Genomic DNA, 19,438 nt, shown 5'->3' with positions numbered 1-19,438 from the left:
CACGCCCGAGTGATATGTTTGATTGAGGAATATGGAAGGTATTACAGTTTATGAATTGGCAACCTTGAGCTGATATATACAGGGTAACATACATAACCCAAATATCACTTTTGACAGCAAATATTAGTATGGGGTCACTTCCTACTGGCTGAAATACGGTAGCATTTTTTTAAACCCTTTATCAAATACGAATGCATTCTAATGCACATGAATGCATACTTTCACTCATTATGAAGTTAAAAATAAATACTAACATTTAATGACACGATAGTGCAGATGTCATGTCACGATTGGGCTCAGACACGGCACAGCACGGGGAGAGTGGGGAATACGCTAACAGAAGGTGATTAAAGAGCTTAATGGGTTTGAATATGTATGCCTAATCGCAACTATTGTCAGAGTGGTGGCAGCTTTCACAACATCCATCAGTTTGTAGGGTACGTATCAAAGCAAGCAGAAGATTACTTACAAGTTTAGTGGTGCACAGATCCTGGGCGGGACCAAGCAGGTTTGCAGTCTCCAGAAGATTTTGAGTGACTTTTCCAATAATTTCCCTTAAGCTTGCCAACTTGGACTATTTGGAAGCAAAACAAGAAATGGAAAAAGTTAATCTTTTTGTCGGTTTTGAAGATATACATCAGTAGTGATTAGCTTTTTCTTGTAAATTTCCAAACTGAAGAAAAACAAACTGGAGATTGAACCATTGATCGTTTACGAATGATAAAGGGCACTTTGTTTCTTTAAGGAAAAGCACCATTCACGTGCAGGCGTTCTCTGCAGTCCCACATTCTTAGAAACGATTGTAAAAACAGAAACAAGATAATCTGAGATCTAACATGGATTTTCCAGTGATGTATACAAATGGACCTGCCTACCCGGCTCTCCCCTGGAAGGAGACAGGAGGACAGTGGATGACAGGAGGGAAGTCTGGTTGTTAGGAAAGATTTTCTTTTTGCCGCTTTCCTCTCAGTCTTCAACGGGACACCTTTTTGCTAGTTTTTGACTTTTTGGAGGCAAGTCCATTTGCTCATTATAATAGGGGAACCCATTTGTCCCCAACCCCATCAATATTGAGCGAATGCATCTCTGAATTTCTTGTATTGTTACAATTGCACACATTGCCTTACAGTGAAGTGCAGTTAGGATACTGGCAAGGTGGTGGCAGCAGTGATATTTTTACCATTTTTGGAATATTTTATTTATGCACTTCTGCACTTCTGCATTTACCGCTAATGGGTACTAAAGTTGGCTAGCACCCAAAGATGGCTGTGCCACAAGGTTTTTCGCTTGTTCTTTGGCCATATTGTTCTTTGGTCTTCTTAGGTCACGAAATGCCTTATATGGAATGACCTTTCCTGGAGAAAGTTGAGGATTTTTCGGGCTAGGGTGCAGCTTGTATGTGTGGCCAGAGGAGGGGTCTGGGATGGTTAAGACAAACCACATCCATGGTGCCCAAATATCTGTTGCTGGTCAGATGTGGCCATGATGGGACAGTCACTACCCGTTTGAAAGGTGCAGATCTTTACCATTGGTGGGCTTAGGCATGCCCCCAGACAGTCTTACATAAAAGGAGGGGTCTTTGCAGCTATTCGACAGATCAACATTGGAGCCAAAACATCACACAGAGGTACAGCCGTTGACTACCTGAGTAAGACCCCTGAAGCGTACCAGTATCAACTCCTGTGATGTCAAGGTGAAGTCCTGGTCTCAAGAAGACAAACCCGGTGGCAACAATCAGTCGCGACGCCTGTATGAGGATCCATGCCTTCTGACCCTTTGGAATGGTCTCTGCAACAACCAGTGGACTCAGTAGCTCTCTTCACTCCTGGGGTACCTAGCTGCAGCCATTGCCGTTCAGAGTACATCCTTGGAACTTGGAAGATCATCATGTGCAACACGACGACTACGCCTGCATTTTCAGCATTCAATCCAGGAACAGAAGCTGTGCTGGGCCTGCTATTTGGTTATACCATTGAAGATCGCATGACGCCACCAGACCACAGTGACTCCCAGTTGCAACATTTCGATGCCTGGAGGTGTCTGCCCCACATAATTCTTCATTTTACCTCATTTAGGTGGTGTACTGGATTCGATTCCCAAGCACCACCACCGACCAAAACTACATCCTGCAACCAAAAGTGACCAAAACCGATTCCAGAACACCAGCAGGTGTCTCTGGAGACATCAGAGTCAGGGGGGCAAGTTAACCTACCCGATTCCGTCCCCCGCTGTTCTCCATAGTGTTACATGAGGGCTAAAGTCTGTCCCAAATCCCTCTTTCCTGCCCATTCTATTGAATCAGCCTTTGTTGCTGCCATCAAGTAGAGTTTATTTGTATGCCAAATCTCCACCTGCAAGTCCCCTGGCTCTTTTGCTGGACTCTGGATTTTTTGGTCAGTCTGTGGGAACCTTTTGTATCTCTTTTTAATACGTTTCCCTTGGAGTCATGCTTTCCATCAAGTGTCTATGGCCTCTGTAATTTACTTTTGCATCACACTGCACCTTATGTGTAGTGAATCTGGGAGCCTTTTGGGCTTCCCCTTTAGGTTTATTCTTCTTGTGATAAAACGTTCAAGGATAAGGGTGATACTTTTTAACCTTCTGACCTTTTCTTTTGGGAGATGAGCACATAACCGTATCTGCAGTGTTGAGGGGTTACACTGTATCCCCTTTCCCACTGCTCATGTAACATTAGTGGTAGTGGGCGTGTTCTACCAACATTTGTGTATTTTTCCTACCAAGGATGTGTTCAGAGCCACAGTAATTCACAGAAAGGTCACCATTCACCCAAAATGGTGGATGTATTCTTTTTTTGCCATTTCTTGGCTGCTTGTCCTTTTTTGGTCCTTCTGCCGTGCTGGGTGGGGGAGATCCTGGTTGGTGTTTTGGTCTTCGGCAGGAATCTTTTCTGAAGCCTGACAAGGCTCCAGTGTGTCGGAGGACAGGAAGCAGGGGAGGATCCCAAAACTCCGCTGGTCTTGGTCTTCTGGCACTCCTGCCTGGAACAGGACAGCCAGCCCCCCCCCTCCCCCCCAACGTTTGAATGTGGCATGCATGGCATGAATGCTGATGGATGTGTTCCTGGCTAAAAGGTGGGGATCCTGAGGCTGAAGAACCGACGAGGAAGAATAGGGGAAGACTGCTAGATAGCTAATCTGCTGGAAAGAAGTGGAAAACCCTGGTGAAAAGGATGCCAGAAGAGTCCCAAGACTTGTTGAAGTGCCATCTGGCAAGGAGGACACGTGGGGCATTTATATATTGATACCTGGCAAAGAGGTGGTCAGGGAAATCATAAGACTCGTGAGCATTTCACATGGTGAAAAGGATACCTGGGTAATCTAGAAACTAGATACTGCAGAAGTTAAACACTGGTGAAATGAGCAAGACCCCAATAATGGAATCATTGTAACCTAGTGTGAGGAATGCCCGTTAGGGAGATTTTTCATATTGATGCCCAAACCTCTCTAACTGAGACAGCCTCAGCATTTTTATTTGGATTTCTGGACATTTTTCTTTGTTCTCCTGAATGAGGAGAGCCTCCCCCACCCCTCGATTATTCTTTTTGCTCCGACAAAGGGAACCCTGTTCATTGTGTTTTTATATATAGTCATGCTTTCTTCCATATTTTACAAGGCATCTGTGTTTCACTTTTACAGCACCCATTTGCAGTGTTGCTGGGACCCCTTAGGGCTTTCCTTTTCATATTCTTTTCTTTTCCTTGTGAGAACTAGTGTTCAAGGATGGAAGAACAAGTTACTTACCAACTGGTAATGTTCTTTCGACTGGATGTTCCTCAAACATATTCCACATCTTTGATAATCACGTCCAGAGGGCAGCGTGCGTCGAGTCGATGTTCCTCGAAGGCCTCAGTCGAGGGTGACATCATTGGGTGTACAAGTAGCACGCGCACCACACTTTGGCCTCTGTTCTGTTTTTCTGTCTCGTTTGTGTGGGTTGTCAGTGTAGGCGGCAGTAGCCCGCCCTGTTAAAGCTGAAGTTTTAACGGCATAGGAAACTTTACAGAAAGGTAGGCTGGGAGGGCGATGAGGAATACATTGGAACAACATCCAGTCGAAAAAACGTTACTAGTTGGTAAGTAACTTGTGTCCAACGTATTCCCCATCTTTGATAGACTCCCAAAGCAGTGTGGAGAAAGTGACATTTTGAGATTGTCGGAATTTTATAAAGCCGAATAAAGTACCGCCCTACCAAAGGCCACATCGTGAGGGTGGGAAGCATCTAGACTAATACTTTGTGAAATTATGTATTGAAGTCCAAGTTGCTGCATCACAAATCGATTTAATAGGAACGCCCCTTGCTATACCTCTGGTCGAATGGGCCCTCAAGCCTTCTGGCGGCTCCTTGCCAACCTGTAGCATTCTGAGATGCCAAGTATAATCCACCTTGATGAGGTCGGTTTTGAAAAAGCCAGACCCAATTTTCTTCCGGTATACCCAATAAAGAGTTGATCATCCACTCTGAACTTGGAGAGCCTAGAAATATAAAAGCTTAAAACCCTTCTAGGGTCCAATATATGGCGCCTTTCCTCCTTTTTACCGGGATGCGGCAGGGGACAGAACGCTGGTGGAATGATTTTCTTTTTAAAAAAAATATATATTTTAAAAAGTTACATCGAAACAGAGCATCAAATACAAAGCCGGGTCATTCCATCATTCCATCGCAAGTGTATCGGAACATCACAACATGGTCACATTGTTCAGTGTTTCAGTTGGTGTGGAATCATTATCCGATAAGTCACAGAGATCACTTCGGAAGGGGGCCCAGATGTCTTTGGGACGACAGGGTGCAGGTACAGATTGTTCTTCGCATTAATTTACCATTGTGAGATCTCTAAGGAAATCCTCACCATGGGGTGCATGTGCAGATTTCCAGCATTTTAATATGGAGCGTTTAGCTATATTAAACCGGCGTCTAGTAGTTTCTTTCGCTTTTCCAATATCACCTGTGACAATGAGGCGAAATAGGCAGTTAAAGGGAAAAAATATTGGCTTTATTCAGATTTAACCAAATAATGCTGGTTAGCAAAATTAAATTCTTTTCCCAGAGTCCTTCTGAGTGTTCTTATTGTGGAGCAATTGTTTTCTTCTATTTTCTTGTAGGGCACGCTATAAGGACCAATCTTCTTCCACTTAGTCCTCATACGCCCAGGTGCTTCCTGTGGTTCCGGAATCCAGGTCTGATCGGCTCTGCAAGGAGAACAAGAATGAGCACACATCTTCCAACTAACTGGCTCTTTATATAGGTAGGTAAGGATGGGCCAATCAGGGTCTACTTCCTGTCTTGGAGCATAAAAACCCCCATAGGCCCGCCCCCTTTTCCTTGCGAGCCACCCTCCGTGTTCTTCCCTGACCCTGTTCCCCTGGAGGTCCTGCTGCCGCCCAGGTAAGTGTCTGCTGTTTTGGTTGCCCCTATGTTCGGGCTAAGTATCCCCGGTAATAGGACTCTCCCTGTGGGTCTGTGTCGTTGCTGAAGCGGATCAGCTTCCTCCAGTCTGCGGACCACGTGGTTGGTGTCCTGCCGCGGTTGCAATAAACGCGGACCGCGTCTCCCTGCGGAGACTGGGCTTCTTCTATCCGGCGGCCGGTTGCAGTCAGCTCCTCATCGTGGCTACAGTTTCCTTCCTCCCTCCTGCTGGTCGTCAGTGCCGCTTTGACAAGGCAAGTCTTCCCTGGCTGGACTTGGTGCTCTGCTTCTTGCTCCGAGAACTTGGGGGCTTCGTTCCAGCGGGGACGGCTATCCTTTCGTCTTGCCGTCAGTGTCGCTCTGGCGAGGCAGGACCTTTCCTGTTGGACACAGCTCTCTGTCTCTCGGCCCATGGAGTTGGGGTTTTCGTCCTCGCAAGGACGTTTCGGTAACCTCGTCTCTGCGGGCGACCCATGGTCGGCTGTTCGGGGTTCTTACCAAGCACTGATGTTGTGCTTTCCCACTCATTTAGATCCTCTGTTCGGGGTAGGTTGGGTTTGCCTGTGTGTTCCCACCACTCGCCTATCATACAGGTCGCGTTTGATTCTTTTTCCAGCCCGTAGGTCTCCCTTCCATATTCCTGGGTTGTGTGGTTCCCCATGTCTGGGTCCTTACATCACCGAACAAATATTTCAACGGGGAGGGGGAAACAGGGATGTCTGATTTCTTTTAGGATTTCTGCACCCTTGCCCCAGAGCTCGGGGGCACGACCAGTACATGTGATAGGCATTTACGTTGGGCATGTCACATTTCAAGCATTTCCGGGAATGCCCTTCTACAAATTTTGCTAGTGGGGAGTAGTGAAGTTGGTTGAGTATTTTAAATTGGATCAGTCTCAGCCCGAGTTCAAAGAGACTGATCTCGTGAGCTGACAGCATTTAACCCATTTCTCTTCACTTAGCGTGAGCCCCAAGTCTTTGTAGCTTTCATGTTGTTACTGGAAGTTGAATGAGATTGTACTAAATTGCATAAGATGGAGACCCCTTTCTTCTGCCCATCAGTTGCTGTCATGGCACTTATGCATTCATGTGTAGGGGGATACTCAGGGGGAACATCGCCCACCTAGCTGCAAAGGCGGCCTTCATGCGGTGGAAGTGGGAACGCTCGAGTTGTCCACCTCTCATAGTATCCACACAGTCTTTCAGCTCAATATAAATTCCTTCTGGAAACATAGCCCTCATCTTAAAACTTTTGGTCAGGTCCCATATGTTCTGCAACACTATATCATACGTTGGGGCGATATTGGGAAAGTTCCATAGGGGGATTTCTGGGTCGTATGGGGTTGTGAGGCCTATTCACTTGTAGATCTTGAACAATGCGTGTGTGGTGGCACTTACAGGGTCAAAGTCGCAGGAATCTTTATGTTGCTTGGTGCCAAATATAACCGATCGGACATCAGCAGGGGAAGCTGCATATCTTTCTATAGGGATATGTGCCTCCATGTCGTCTGGATCATACTAGTGCTTGGCAAATTGTGCTTGGGCCACAAGGTAGTACAATCCGAAGTCCGGGGGCGAAATGCCCCACTCAAGCATGGTTCGGTTAGTTTGGACCATTTCATCCTGGCTGTCTTCCCACCCCATGTGAACGTGGTGGCTAGTGACTTAAGTTTCTTGAAGACATTTTTCCAAGGCCAAATGGGTATGTTGCTTAAACAATAAAGCAGCTTAGGACCATCATTTTAAGGATCACCACCCTGCCATATAGTGAGAGTCTGGTCCACAGTTATAGCTTACGGTTAGTATTTGAAGGAGTTCTTCGTAGTTGTCCATATATAGCGTGTGTTTGTCTCTGGATACCACTACGCCCAGGTGCCGGACTCGTGTGGGAGAACATTTGAAACCTCCTATGTCAGACAAATCCTGGGTAGCTAGGGTTAGTGGGAACAGCTTGGACTTGGAGATGTTTATTTTATATCCGGAATATTCAGAAAATGTATGTATACCTGCCATGATTGGCCCTAGGTTGGTTAGAGGGTTTCTGATATATAACAAGGTGTTGTCCTCATATAGGGAGACCAGTTGAGGGGGGCCAGTCATCCTGATACCTCTGTTTGTGGTTTTGCCGTATGCTGCCATGGGTTCGATTGTGAGGGCAAACAATACGGGGGAGAAAGGACAACCCTGTCTCGTGCCTCTGCCCAGCGGAAAGAGGGCAGAGACGGTGCGGTTGGTAAGGACCCGCGCTTCCGGGTCAGAGTAAAGGAGCCTGACACAGTTGAGAAAGTAAGATCCAAACCCAAACCTCTTAAGGACCACAAACATGATACTGAATCAAAAGCCTTCTCGGCATCTATGGCTGCAACTGCTGCGTCGGCTTTAGGGTTAATCTGGGCCATCACTCCAAAAAAACGGTGAAGGTTTAGTGCCGTGGATCGTGTGGGTATAAAGCCTGCTTGGTCTTGGTGGACCAGGGTTGGCATGTACGGCAGGAGCCTGGTGGCCAGTATTTTCGCAAAGATCTTAGCGTCTGTGTTAACCTGGGATAGGGGCCTATAGGAGGAAAGATCATGCGCCGGGCGCCAAGGTTTGAGAAGGACAGTGATCACTGCTTCACACATGGATGCCGGAAGCACGTCCCGCGTCATTGCCTCCTCTCAAACCTTCAGTAATATAGGGGCTAATTCGTTGTGGTATTCCTTATATAGTTCTGCACCTAAGCCATCTGACCTGGGGGCCTTACCTGATGTTATTGCCTTTATGGCGTCTGTGATCTCTTCTAGTGTTATGTTTGAGTCCATTGCTAATCTAACCTCAGGAACCAGCGACGGGAGCTCGATTCCCTGCAAGTCGGTCATTAGCTCCTCAGTGGTCTTGAGTTCTGGATTTGAGTAAAGGATTCTATAGAAATCTACAAAAGCAGTGTTGATATCTACCTCCCGATTTGCTACGTCTCTCGTCGCAGTTTTGGATACTGACAATTGGGTTTCGGTGGTCTTCAGCTTTGAGCATGTTAGCTAGGAATATCCCTGCCTTATTACTTTCGCCGTATCTGCGGGCTCTGGCGGGGGCAGCTAGGTATAGTATTTCCCTGTTAGCCCATTTATTAAATTCACCTAGTGCCTCCTGGAGTTCAGAAAGAGTTTCTTTATTATGTGTGTTGCTGTATTCTGCTTCCATCCCTGCTACCTTGGTTTCAGCCGTCACCAGTTCCTTCCGAACAGCGGCTAACAGCCCAGTGGCCTTGCCCAGTATGATGTCCCGTATCCAAACTTTAAAGGTGTCACATAGGGTGGTATATGTGTCCACTGACCCTTCATTCCGTTCAAAGAATTCCTCTATGTCAGTATGTAGTGTCTCGTATATATGGGGGTCCCCGAGTATGGAGTGGGCATCCTGCAGCGTCTAGCCTGTGGAGCCACATCGCTCAATTTATTTTTAAGTGTTTTTATTGGCATTTGTAGGTATACCAGAAACAGTTGCGCAAAAGATGCGCGTCATATCAGCTGTAGCATGTCTTATTTGCCAAGTAAACTGCAAAGAACAGAGAAAGAACACACAGCAAGAAAAGGAAAAAAAAAAAAAAGACAAAAAAAAAAACAAAAACAAAAAGAGAGAAAAAACAATTAAACAGAAACAGAAAAAACCGTGGTAACTACTTTGACTGCCCTCTTCCTTCCGCCTTGCAGTTCTTCATTCTTCCTACTTCAAGCCCAGAGCCCAGCACCTTCACTCTCCATTGCCTTCACATGGGGGTGGCTCGAGGGAGTGCCCGGGCCCGCCGTCCTGGTCAGTGCATCAATCTTACAGGCTGTGCCAGAAGAGTCAACTCAGGGGGGTTTGTAACTTGTGGAGAAGATCATATCTCTCATAAGGGCCCTCCAAGACTCCAGTGTGGTGCTCACTTCTTCTCCGCCCCAATTGTTCCCTTCCTCCCAGGATCTTGTTTCAGCGGCGGACCATCTCTCCAGTTCCCTGATCCATGGTTCAAACCTGGGGCCAGCTGGCGACTTCCGGGCCATAGCGATCGTTCGCTTCACTAGTATACGCGCCATGTCCATGAGTTTCACTAAGTGCCTGACTTTGCTCAGTCTCGGGTGAGTGCCCAACAGGCACTCTTTGGGTGTCCATTCGTATATTTCCATTCCCGCTTTCCTGCAGGTCTGCTCAGCTGTGTGCCAGAGTTTCTGTGATTTGGGGCAGGCCCAAAACATATGGATCATGTCAGCATGTTCGGAGGGGCACCATGGGCAAGTCGGAAGGACTTTATCATTAAAGGCGGCTATCCTGTGCAGGGTCATGTAAGTACTGTAAAGGACATTCAGCTGAAGCAGCCTAAACCTGGCGTTCCGTGACACCTCCTTCGGATACAGCAGGGCTCTTGCCCATTCACCATCTGTGATTTAGTCCCCAGATCAGTCTCCCACTTCTCTTTCAGGCGCGCACTTCTCGGGTTAGGCCTGTCGTTTATTCGTGTATAGAGCCTCGATGTTGGTTTCCAGCCGTCGCCAAGGTTGTACATTTCTTGCACAAGAGGATGTGTTTCTGGCTCCTCAGGCCAAGTGTTCCAATTTATCTTGGCTGCATGCTTCACCCTTTGGTAGCATAGAAATTGTCCTGTGGCAAGCCCATCCTTCAATTGTAACGAATCAAAATCTTTGAACAGCCCCTCGTCGAACAGGTCTCCCCATGTATAGAGGCCACAGTTCTCCCAGCTCCTCATCGTTGGTAAGTCAGTGGGGATTTTGCATACGTCTGCAAGCATGGGGATATCCGGTGCATATAAATGTTGCAGTCCAAGCAGTGATCTGACCTTGTTCCAGATTTGTCTCACCAGCTTTACAATCATGGGTGGGTCAGGGGGCCCTATTTGAGTGCTCCATAGTACCTCTTTTGGGTGCATAGGTGTGATTAGATGTCGGAGGAGGCCTGTCTCAGCAGTCGGTTCATCCAGTAGCCACTTAGCGACATGCGATAGTTGTGCTGCTAAATAGTACCTCTGGAACTCAGGCAGTTGAATGCCACCCTCGGCATATGGGAGCGTAAGGGTGTTCAATGTAAGTTTGTGTCTGGCCCGGCCCCAAAGGAAGTCTCTGATTAGGGATTCCAGTTTCCTGAAGAAGGACGGGGGTATGTAGTATGTTATGTTGGTAAAGTAATAGAGGAATCACGGTAGTATAATCATTTTGGAGATTGCAGCTCTGGCCATCACAGAGCGGTAACTTCGACCAGAATTTGATAGATCTGCGCACTCTGCGCATTGCTGCCTCCGTGTTACACTCATGAGTGGAGGCTGGGGTGTGCATGATGGCGAGACCAAGATAGCGGAAGGCTTCCGGCTGCCATTGAATCCCGATCTCGGGTAGTTCCTCTGCACCCCTCCCTTTGAGCCCAGCCAGGGGGAAGGAGCAAGATTTTTGTCTGCTGAATTTTATCCCTGAATATTTCGCAAAATTATCAAGGATGTCTAGCGCGGTTGGTGCATTCAATTGGGGGTCTCGCAGATATAAAAGAACATTGTCAGCGTACAAGGAAATGATGTCATCTACTCCATTAATGTTGATGCCAGCGTCAAAGAGCTGCCTCCTGAAATAGATTGCCACTGGTTCCAGGCCAAGGATATACAGCATTGGTGACAGTGGGCACTCTTGTCTGGTTCCCCTTTGGATAGCCCAAGCCCTCGACACCATGCCTCCTGTCTTCACTCTCGCCACTGGGTTGTTGTAGAGCACTCTAACCCATCGGATGAAATGCTCACCAAGTCCAAACTCCCTCAGGGTCTCAATCAGCCACTCCCAAAATATTGAATCGAAAGCTTTTATGGCATCGAGCGAGAGTACTGCCAGGTCGTCGTTGTACTCAGTTGTTTGAGCCATTATGTGTTGGGGCCTTCTCAGGTTGGCCGTTGTGTTGCGTCCTGGGACAAAACCATTCTGGTCCTCGTGTATCAGGGATCCATTCACCCTAGAGAGCCTCTTAGCTAATATCGTTGTCAATATTTTACTATCGTAGTTTAACATCGCTAGGGGGCGATATGAGTGACACTCGTCGGCTGGTTTGCCTGGTTTGAGTATTGGTACTATGAGGGTCTCTCTCATACTACTTGGTAGCGTCCCGGTCTCATATGCCTCCGCGTATACTCCGTGCAGCATGGGAGCAAGGACCTCCTCATAGGCCTTGTAAAATTCTGGAGTTAGGCCATCTGTCCCAGGAGTCTTGCTCGTGGAAAGGGATCTGATCGCCTCTGAAATGTCCTCAATAGTGATGGCCTCTCCCAGCATATTTTGTTGTTCCTGGCTCAGTTTTGGCATTTCAACTTCGGCCAGGGTGTCTCTGATGTCTGATTCAGGGATTTGGTCTCTGTGGGCATATAGTTCGGCATAAAAGTCTGAGAAGACATTGTTCATTGCTTGCTGTGACCTGTGAGTTATACCATCTTTATCCTTGATCTCTTTGGGGGCCTGCCTCGGGTGCTCCCTCCTGCATAGCCAGGCAAGTATCCTGCCCGGTTTATCTGCCTCCTTGTTCGCCTTAAGGGTTCGCGCAGAGAAGTCGAATTTGGACAGCCTCTCCCATGCAGTTCTGCACTCTTCTATGATCTCCTTCAGTCTGGTTTCCTTCTCATTGGTAGGGTGGAGATTGTTCTCTAGCTGTCTGATCTCCTCCTCCTTTGACTCTAGCTCCTTTCTCAGTTGTCTCCTGATCCCTCCTGCTTCAGCTATTATCTCGCCCCTAGTTACCACCTTCATTGCATCCCATAGTGTGCTCCATTTCGCAACTGATCCCTTGTTGATATTTATGTATTCTTCCAGCTTTTCACCCAGGGCATCTTGAATGCGGGGTCTGTTAAAGAGTCTATCGGCATGCGCCACATCGGAATAGGTGGTCTAGGGCCCCTAAGGCAGAGCTGTATTAGCAGCGGGGAGTGATCCGATCTTGAACTGCCGAGGTAGCACGCAGATTCGACTTGCGAGGTTAGCCCACTGTCGATGAAAAAAAGATCTATCCTGGTATGCAGGTCGTGGGGGGCCGAGTAAAATGAGTAGGACCCATCGGTGGGGTGTAAATCTCTCCAGACGTCGACTAAGTGCAAGTCCTCGATCGCGCTGCAGAGTGCTCAGGGGGCGGGGGTGTCGAGGATACGTGGCGCAGTGGATCTGTCCATTTCTTCATTCAGCACGCAGTTGAAATCTCCCCCCCCCCCCCCAATAGGATGGTGTCCTCCCTGTGGTATGTGATTATGGCACATAGCTTCTTGAGATGAGAAGGGATACCGTGTTGGGGGAAGTATGAGTTCACTATGCACAGCCGAGAGTTCTCCAGCATGCCCCACATGATCACATATCTACCTTCTCTATCCGCTTCCACTCCCATCAGGTGAAATGGTGTACCCGGGCTCACCCATGTGTATACACCACGTGCGTACTTCGAGTAGGATGCACCGTCGTCCTGCCCCCCCAGTAATCTACCAGTTTGTCCGTAGCGTCAGTTGAGAGGTGTGTTTCCTGCAGGAGGGCGATTGATACTTTCTTCCTCTTCAGGTACGAGTGTATACGGTTTCTTCGTGGGTAGGATCCCATCCCCCTAACATTCCATGTGATTATCCTGGGTCGTGCGGCCATTTTGTGAGATTGCTTTTAGCCGTGGTGGACTCCACGTCGTATCTGTGATTCGGCAATGCATTGTCTGGCGTCACATCGCGCTCTGCTTGCTCAGGTTGGTAAGCTCCGAGGTCTGGTCCTGGGTCCTCTTCAATTTGGCTAATGGTCATCAGAAGTAGGGCAGTCTCAACCGTAACATGAAAACAGCAACTATAACTGGTGCACCCAGCATCTGCCATAAGGGTGCAGTGCTCGAGCGCTCTTGCGCTGCCTTTCCCCATCCGGGTTTCTGGCGCAAGTTGGTGCATGTTGGCAATAGGCCTGCACTTGTCTTTGGTGGGTCCGTTGTTTGTGTGCATGTGGAGGAGGCCGCGCGGGCCCAGTAGTCATTTCGCTTTCTCTTGTAGTGTTGCTTCAGTGGTGGTAGTGTATCCCCTCGTTCTGGTGCTCCAGACAAGGGTCGGGGGGGGGGGGGGGCCCATGCCGAGGCGTCCGTCTACCGCTCATTACTTTCTTTGCCGTGGCTCTCGTGGGAGGGTTCCCCGGGACCTCAGCTAAGTTGTTGTGTTCCATCCACATGTTGGCCGCGGCCGGCGACTCCAGGAATATCGCTCGTCCCTTATAGATCACCTTTAATCTGGAAGGATACAGGAGCATATACTTTAAGTTCAATTTCCTCAGTCGGGCCTTGATTGGGACGAAAGGGTTCCTTGCTCTCTGTACCGACTGTGTGTAATCGGGGTAGATGGTAATTTTAGAGTTACCCCGGTCTATTACACCGGATGACTTCCCTGTCTCGGAAGTTGAGGACATTCGCCATGATGGGACGTGGGTAGGAACCCGGAGGGGGTTTCTTCTGGAGCAACCTGTGGGCCCCCTCTATGGCAAAGCCCTGTGAGAGCTTCTCCGCTCCTATTTCCTGCTGTATTAAGGATTCTACATAGGTTGTCGGGTCTGTGGTCTCTGTCCCTTCCGGAATGCCTAGTATTCTGATGTTGTTGCGCCTTGCGCGTCCTTCCGCCTCCTCCGACCTCGCCTCCAGGTAGCACACCTTTCTCCTAAAGTCTGCCACCTCAGCCTTGAGGTCCGCTGTATCGTCCAACATATCCTTCTGGGAGGATTCTATGATGGTAACGCGTTCCGTCAGATTGCGGGCATCCGGTCTTATGAGCTGGATGTCAGCTTTGACCTCGCCTATTTTCGTGTCTATGAAAGTTCTTAGGGCTGCAATCGCCTCCAGCACCTGGTTGTCCTTGGTGTTTTCCTCTTGGCTAGCCTGTGTTGCTGCACCTCTCAGTGCAGAGGGGGAGGCATGGTGAGGCTTCGATGTCACAAAGGGGTCCATCGTGGCGTTTTTAGCTTTACTCCTTGAGGTGGCCATTGCAGGGTCTCCAGGCCCCGTCAAGCGGTGCCTCGAACCAGGGAGCGGCGCTGTCCCCCTCGCAGGGGTTCAGCGCAGCAACTCTCCTCGGTGGCCCGGCCCTGGTGCTGGGTAGGTGGGCTCCCACCGCACCGTTGTCGCAGATGGTGTCTGTCCCGGTCGCCACTGCAGGCCAGCCCACTGGGCGCAGTGCAGAGGGCAGGATCTACCGGCAAGGTTGTGGGGTTGATGTGCCGCTGTGGGTGCACAATGGTGTTGCCGAATGCGGGTCGTCTAACCCTGCGCCCAGGGGGGCGGCGTGTCCGTCCGCGCACTGCTAAGTGCGCCCAGCAAGTCGGCCCCACCGGGCTCTGTTCGTCTCACGGGGCTCCAGCACGCTCCCCAGGGCAGGCTCCCTCGCCGCAGTCTGCGGTGTGTGCCGGGTGCGGGGAGCATGCGGCACTCGCCTCCGTATCGCGTGGTTCCCCCAGCTCCTCACCTCGCTGATCCTGGGAGCGGAGGGCACCGCCTTCAATGAATGCCTCGGGGGAGGCCCCGCGTCTGGTCGCGGCAGGTAGATTCCTCCTCAGGGAAGCCCCGGTCCGCAGCAGCAGGGCCGAATGCCTCGGCCGTGCACCGATAGTGCACCTTCTCTCTCCCCAGCTGCAGGGGGTGCCCAGCCACAGCCGGTCGGCTCGTCTGGAGTGTGGTTCGGGGGATCAATCGGGGCCGCCCCCCAGCTTCTCAAAACGGCTCCGATGGTCAGGCCGCACGCCCAGGCGTCGCCGGCCAGCGGCAGGTGCGTGTGCCCAGCCGGCCACGGGCGTCGCTGCCCAGCCGGTCCCCAGCAGGTCTTGTGCGCGGTCGGGGACCGTTAGCGCGCTGCGGCCGCCATTTTGTATGCGCTGTCCGGAGCAGAGGGGGAGCCGGGCCGGAGCGTCGCACCAGGCTCCCTCGCTCCGATTTTTCTCGGAATAGGCTGCAGGATCGTACTACCGCGGCTCTGGCAGAGCTCGTGGATTCAGCGTCCTCACTCCATGGCTGTTTGGCCACGCCCCCGTGGGGCCACATCACTCAAGACCAGGGTTAGGGATATCGGGGAGTGATCCGATAGGGTACGCAGAAAGAGGTCACATTCGGCAACCGAATCCGATAGGGTGGAGCTTACCAGCCAGTAGTCTAAGCGGGACCCTGAGTCACGGACTGATGAGTAGTATGTATATTGTTTTATTGGGTGCCGTGTGCGCCAGGCATCGGTTAAAAATACCTGGGACATAATTTGTCTGAGGGTGGAGGCTCCTTTTGGTGGGGCCACAGGGGGGTGGTGGTGGGGGGGAGGAGGGGGGGGGAAGGGGAGGGGGTTCTAGAGGATCATCTAGCGACAAAACCGGGATTGTATTGTCCCCACCCCACAGTATCAAAGCTTCCTCTTCCAAATTAATTAGTATATTAAAATTCTGTGTCATCGCCATTTGGACCATAGGTGTAAACTATGACCACATCGCAGCCAGCCACCTCGCCCCACACCAGCACGTATCTGCCGTGCACATCCACCTTTCTGTCCAAATACCAGAACCCCACAGAAGGGTGTACAAGGGTGATGACGCCTCTGGATTTCGTGGAATACTCCATACCATATCGGAGGGGGGCCCCATCGTGGGAGGAATTTGACTATCATACTTTTAAGCGCATGCGTTTCTTGGAGTAGCAGAATCTGGGGATTGCGTAGTGTTATATATGCTGCAACCTTTCTGGCCTTAATTGGGTTGAGTCCCCGTACGCTCTAAAGGAGCAATTAAACAGTTAGCCCCCTGTGAGCTTGTGTTTTTTGTGTCATTCCGTGACTTTTGGACTGCGTGTGTCGTGGCGCATTTTACCTGATCGGGAAGTGCCCATAGCGGTGCAACTCTGATTTTATAACTTTAACTGGTTCAACAGGCCCCGGGACGTTCCCAACATGTCCCGACATCATGTTGGTGATAACATCCCCCTCTTAACATTTCTACACCATGTGTAGAGAACGGAACTATCCATAGTGGTCATTCCACCCCCACCATCAACCCCATATCCAACTTCTGGAACTTTCTGGGGGAGCGAATATCGCAGCCCACAGCTGCCATGCTAGAGCGACTCCTATCCGGTAGCAAAAACAGGCATTTGTCAGTGCCATTAGGGAAGCCCCCCATCCCAGTTACCCACTCTTAATGGAATCATAAAAAAGGATGTTAGAGTCAACACAATTACTCATATGGGTCTCTTCTTTCCCCCATAAGGATTACGAGTATCTGTTTCTAGGTCTCTGCGGCGGGAGTGGGATAGCAGACTCAATGTAGTCCATGGCCGCTCTGGGGTGTACAAAAAGGTGTACTCGTCCTCCATGTTGTATACGCAGTTTCGCAGGGCTCATCAATGCATATGGAACCTGTCGCAAACAGAGCGGTCTCTTGACCTGGTCTTAAGATTTCCTCTGGGCTTGCACACCAGCAGCGAAGTCCGGGTAAATGTGAATATTATCGCCCTCATGTCGCAAGGGGCCCATCTCTCTTGCCAACCGGAGAGCCATGTCCCTGTCTCAGTAATTCAGCAGCCTGACAATTATGGTTCAAGGCAGGGCTCAGGTGCCAGTGCCAGCGTGCAATGGGCCCGTTCCACCAAGAAAAGTTCAGAGAAGGAGTCATTCCCGAACAAGGATTTCAGAAGCTGCTCTACACGTTTCTCCATGGGGCCCCTGCAAAAGTATTCCGCCACCCCCGCTATACAGATATTGTTCCGGCTGTACGGGGACTCTAAATCGTCACACTTTCCTCGTAGTTAGCCCATTTCACCTTTCAATAGGGTGAGATCACGAGTGCATTGGCCGATAGCGTCTTCATTATTACTAATTTGTGTTGCGACCTCCGTCACCCGCACGCTTTCTTTCTCGACCCAGGCTTTCAATGAACCAATGGTGGCGATGATATCGTCCAATTTTACATTGGCCGACATGAATCCACTTTGTACCGTGGTGAGGAGTAGCTCGTACCTGGTATTCTCAGTTGTGGTTACAGGGGGCTCAGCTTGCGGCGGCGGCATGGCTGCCGGGCATTGGGAGCTAGTGAAGGAGTCCATGAGTCCAGTCTTTTTTTGGATCCTGCTCCTTTGGTCTTTGCCAGGTGGTCGAAGCGTAGGTGTCAATGCGCTACCCACGCAGAAGGTATAGAAGTGGGCCTTCAAAGCAAGGATAGTTCCACGTGGGTATCTGGGGTAGTTCTAGATCCTGTCCTTGTGTATCCTGTGTATCTGTTTCCCACAGTGCCTACAGCTCGTGAGAGCGAGGTATCCTGCAGTGTCTCGATTGGGCTTGGTCTCTGGTCGATTCGATGCCCCGTAGGAAAGGTTCGTCCGTACTCCGTGGAAAGGCAGCAGATCTAGGATCGCTCCGGACAGGCACCAGGACACCCGCTACTCGCCCACTCCCGGTTTAGGGTATATAGCCTGGGAGCTTTATGCCAAGGAGAGGGTAGTCAAGTGGGCTGTCGGCAAGTGCCTCTGACTCAATAACTTTTGTATGTCTCTGTGGTACTGGGATAATTGAGTAGCAGAATGGATTGTGATCTCTCACGTAGCTGCGACCGTAGGTTTATATGACCAAAATGGTGTCCACTTTTCCTCGGTTGTTTCAGCAAGGTTTTATTTATTGGTGGTCTTTGTAATAGTTGGTACCATCCGCTTCTATGTCCTGATGTCGCTTAATGGGCAGTCAATTTGGCAGAGTACAGAGGGGTGGCACCGGTCAGTTGTTCCTGTTTGATGAATAAAGTGTTTCTAAAACAGTGTTAGCTGGTCTGTATCGTCTAGGACAACAGGGATATACCGCCACAGAGCTGCTATTGCAGTGTTTTACAGCCCCTACGATTTACACAGGGCTACACACACGTAGTATGCCCACTCAAGGACGTTCAGGAGGGGTCTAATTGTACCCTCAAGTTTCCTCATGCAGGGCCTCAAGTTACATCCTGTATTCTAGGACCCCAGTTGGATCCAATAATGTATTTCAGGGTATGGCTACCCTCGACTGGGCTTTCCCTAGGAGTCCTCTGCCATGCACACCCGGTAGACCTACCATTTGTTGCCGTCTTCATCTCTGTAGCGCCACTGAGCCAATGCACCCCAGGGTTCCACCAACGCTCACGTGCCAGTCCGGCACTGCAGCTCTGCACCCGGCTCCCCAGCTGTGCGAGTGCCTGGGCGGGTCGCTTCACCGGGCCGTCTCCTCTGCTGACTTTCGGCCCATTTTTTACAGCGTGGGGCGAGGGTTTATTCCACCTGTTCGGTCCGATTACCCCGCACCACCCAGGGCCATGGGCGTCTGCAGCTGTGCGAGCCAGGCAGGTCGCGGGCTCATATGCAGGCCCAGAGTGGTCGCGGCCGGGGCGCTAAACAGCTCCTCAAGCTCCCTGCACACCAGCAAGAGGGCTGCCCGCCCCGGGAGACCGGGGCTGGGCAGCCGGGAAGCTCGGCGCAACGGCTGTTCTCTCCAGGATCTTCTCACCCCAGCCGTGCGCCTCGGTCCATGCATCTGTCGCCGATGCGAGCACGACCCCTGCAACAGCGATCCAGGTCGGCGCCTCAGGAAAGTGCAGGTGGGCAAATGTAGGTATGGGTAATCCAGCAGTCTGTCACCAGGTCTTCCCGCTGCATGCACAGTGAGGCAATCCACACGGCTTCACCAGGCCTCAGCACTGTCCCCGCCTCCCGAATGGCCCAGGGGCGTTTTTCAGCCGGCAGCATATAGTCTTGTCAACGTGGAGCTCACCCACGGCTTTCCGCCGCCGCCTCTCCCGCTGGACCTAGCAGGTCATATTTACAGCAAAATATACTCCGATTATCCACAAGATTTTTACGGGGAGTACTTTCATGTAGTGGGGACAGGTGCACATAATGTGGGCTTCCCAGGTGGCGCCCGAACAGGATTTTCTTTGATCAAGGATTTTTGCCAGAGAGGAGCTCAAACTTCAGGCGGCCATCTTTGTGCGCGCAAAAGTGCCCCGGTAGAATGATTTTCTGATTTAAAT

At 50.3% G+C, this 19,438-nt stretch overlaps 1 protein-coding gene across 1 annotated transcript in view; it reads right to left on the bottom strand.

The window, feature by feature from the left end:
- SGO1 (shugoshin 1) overlaps positions 1–19,438 on the bottom strand; it is a 223,784-nt gene that overhangs the window by 158,252 nt on the left and 46,094 nt on the right. Inside the window, exon 4 of the mRNA XM_069648869.1 lies at positions 470–574. Coding sequence (XP_069504970.1) covers positions 470–574 — 105 coding nt within the window. The remainder of the gene's footprint in view (positions 1–469; positions 575–19,438) is intronic.

The sequence above is a fragment of the Ambystoma mexicanum genome, chromosome 2q (assembly GCF_040938575.1).
Source record: "Ambystoma mexicanum isolate Mex_15411 chromosome 2q, UKY_AmexF1_1, whole genome shotgun sequence".
In the NCBI taxonomy this organism is placed as follows: Eukaryota; Metazoa; Chordata; class Amphibia; order Caudata; family Ambystomatidae; genus Ambystoma; species Ambystoma mexicanum.
The sequence above is the reverse complement of the archived record's forward strand: the minus strand, read 5'-3'. Positions and strand labels throughout refer to the sequence as shown.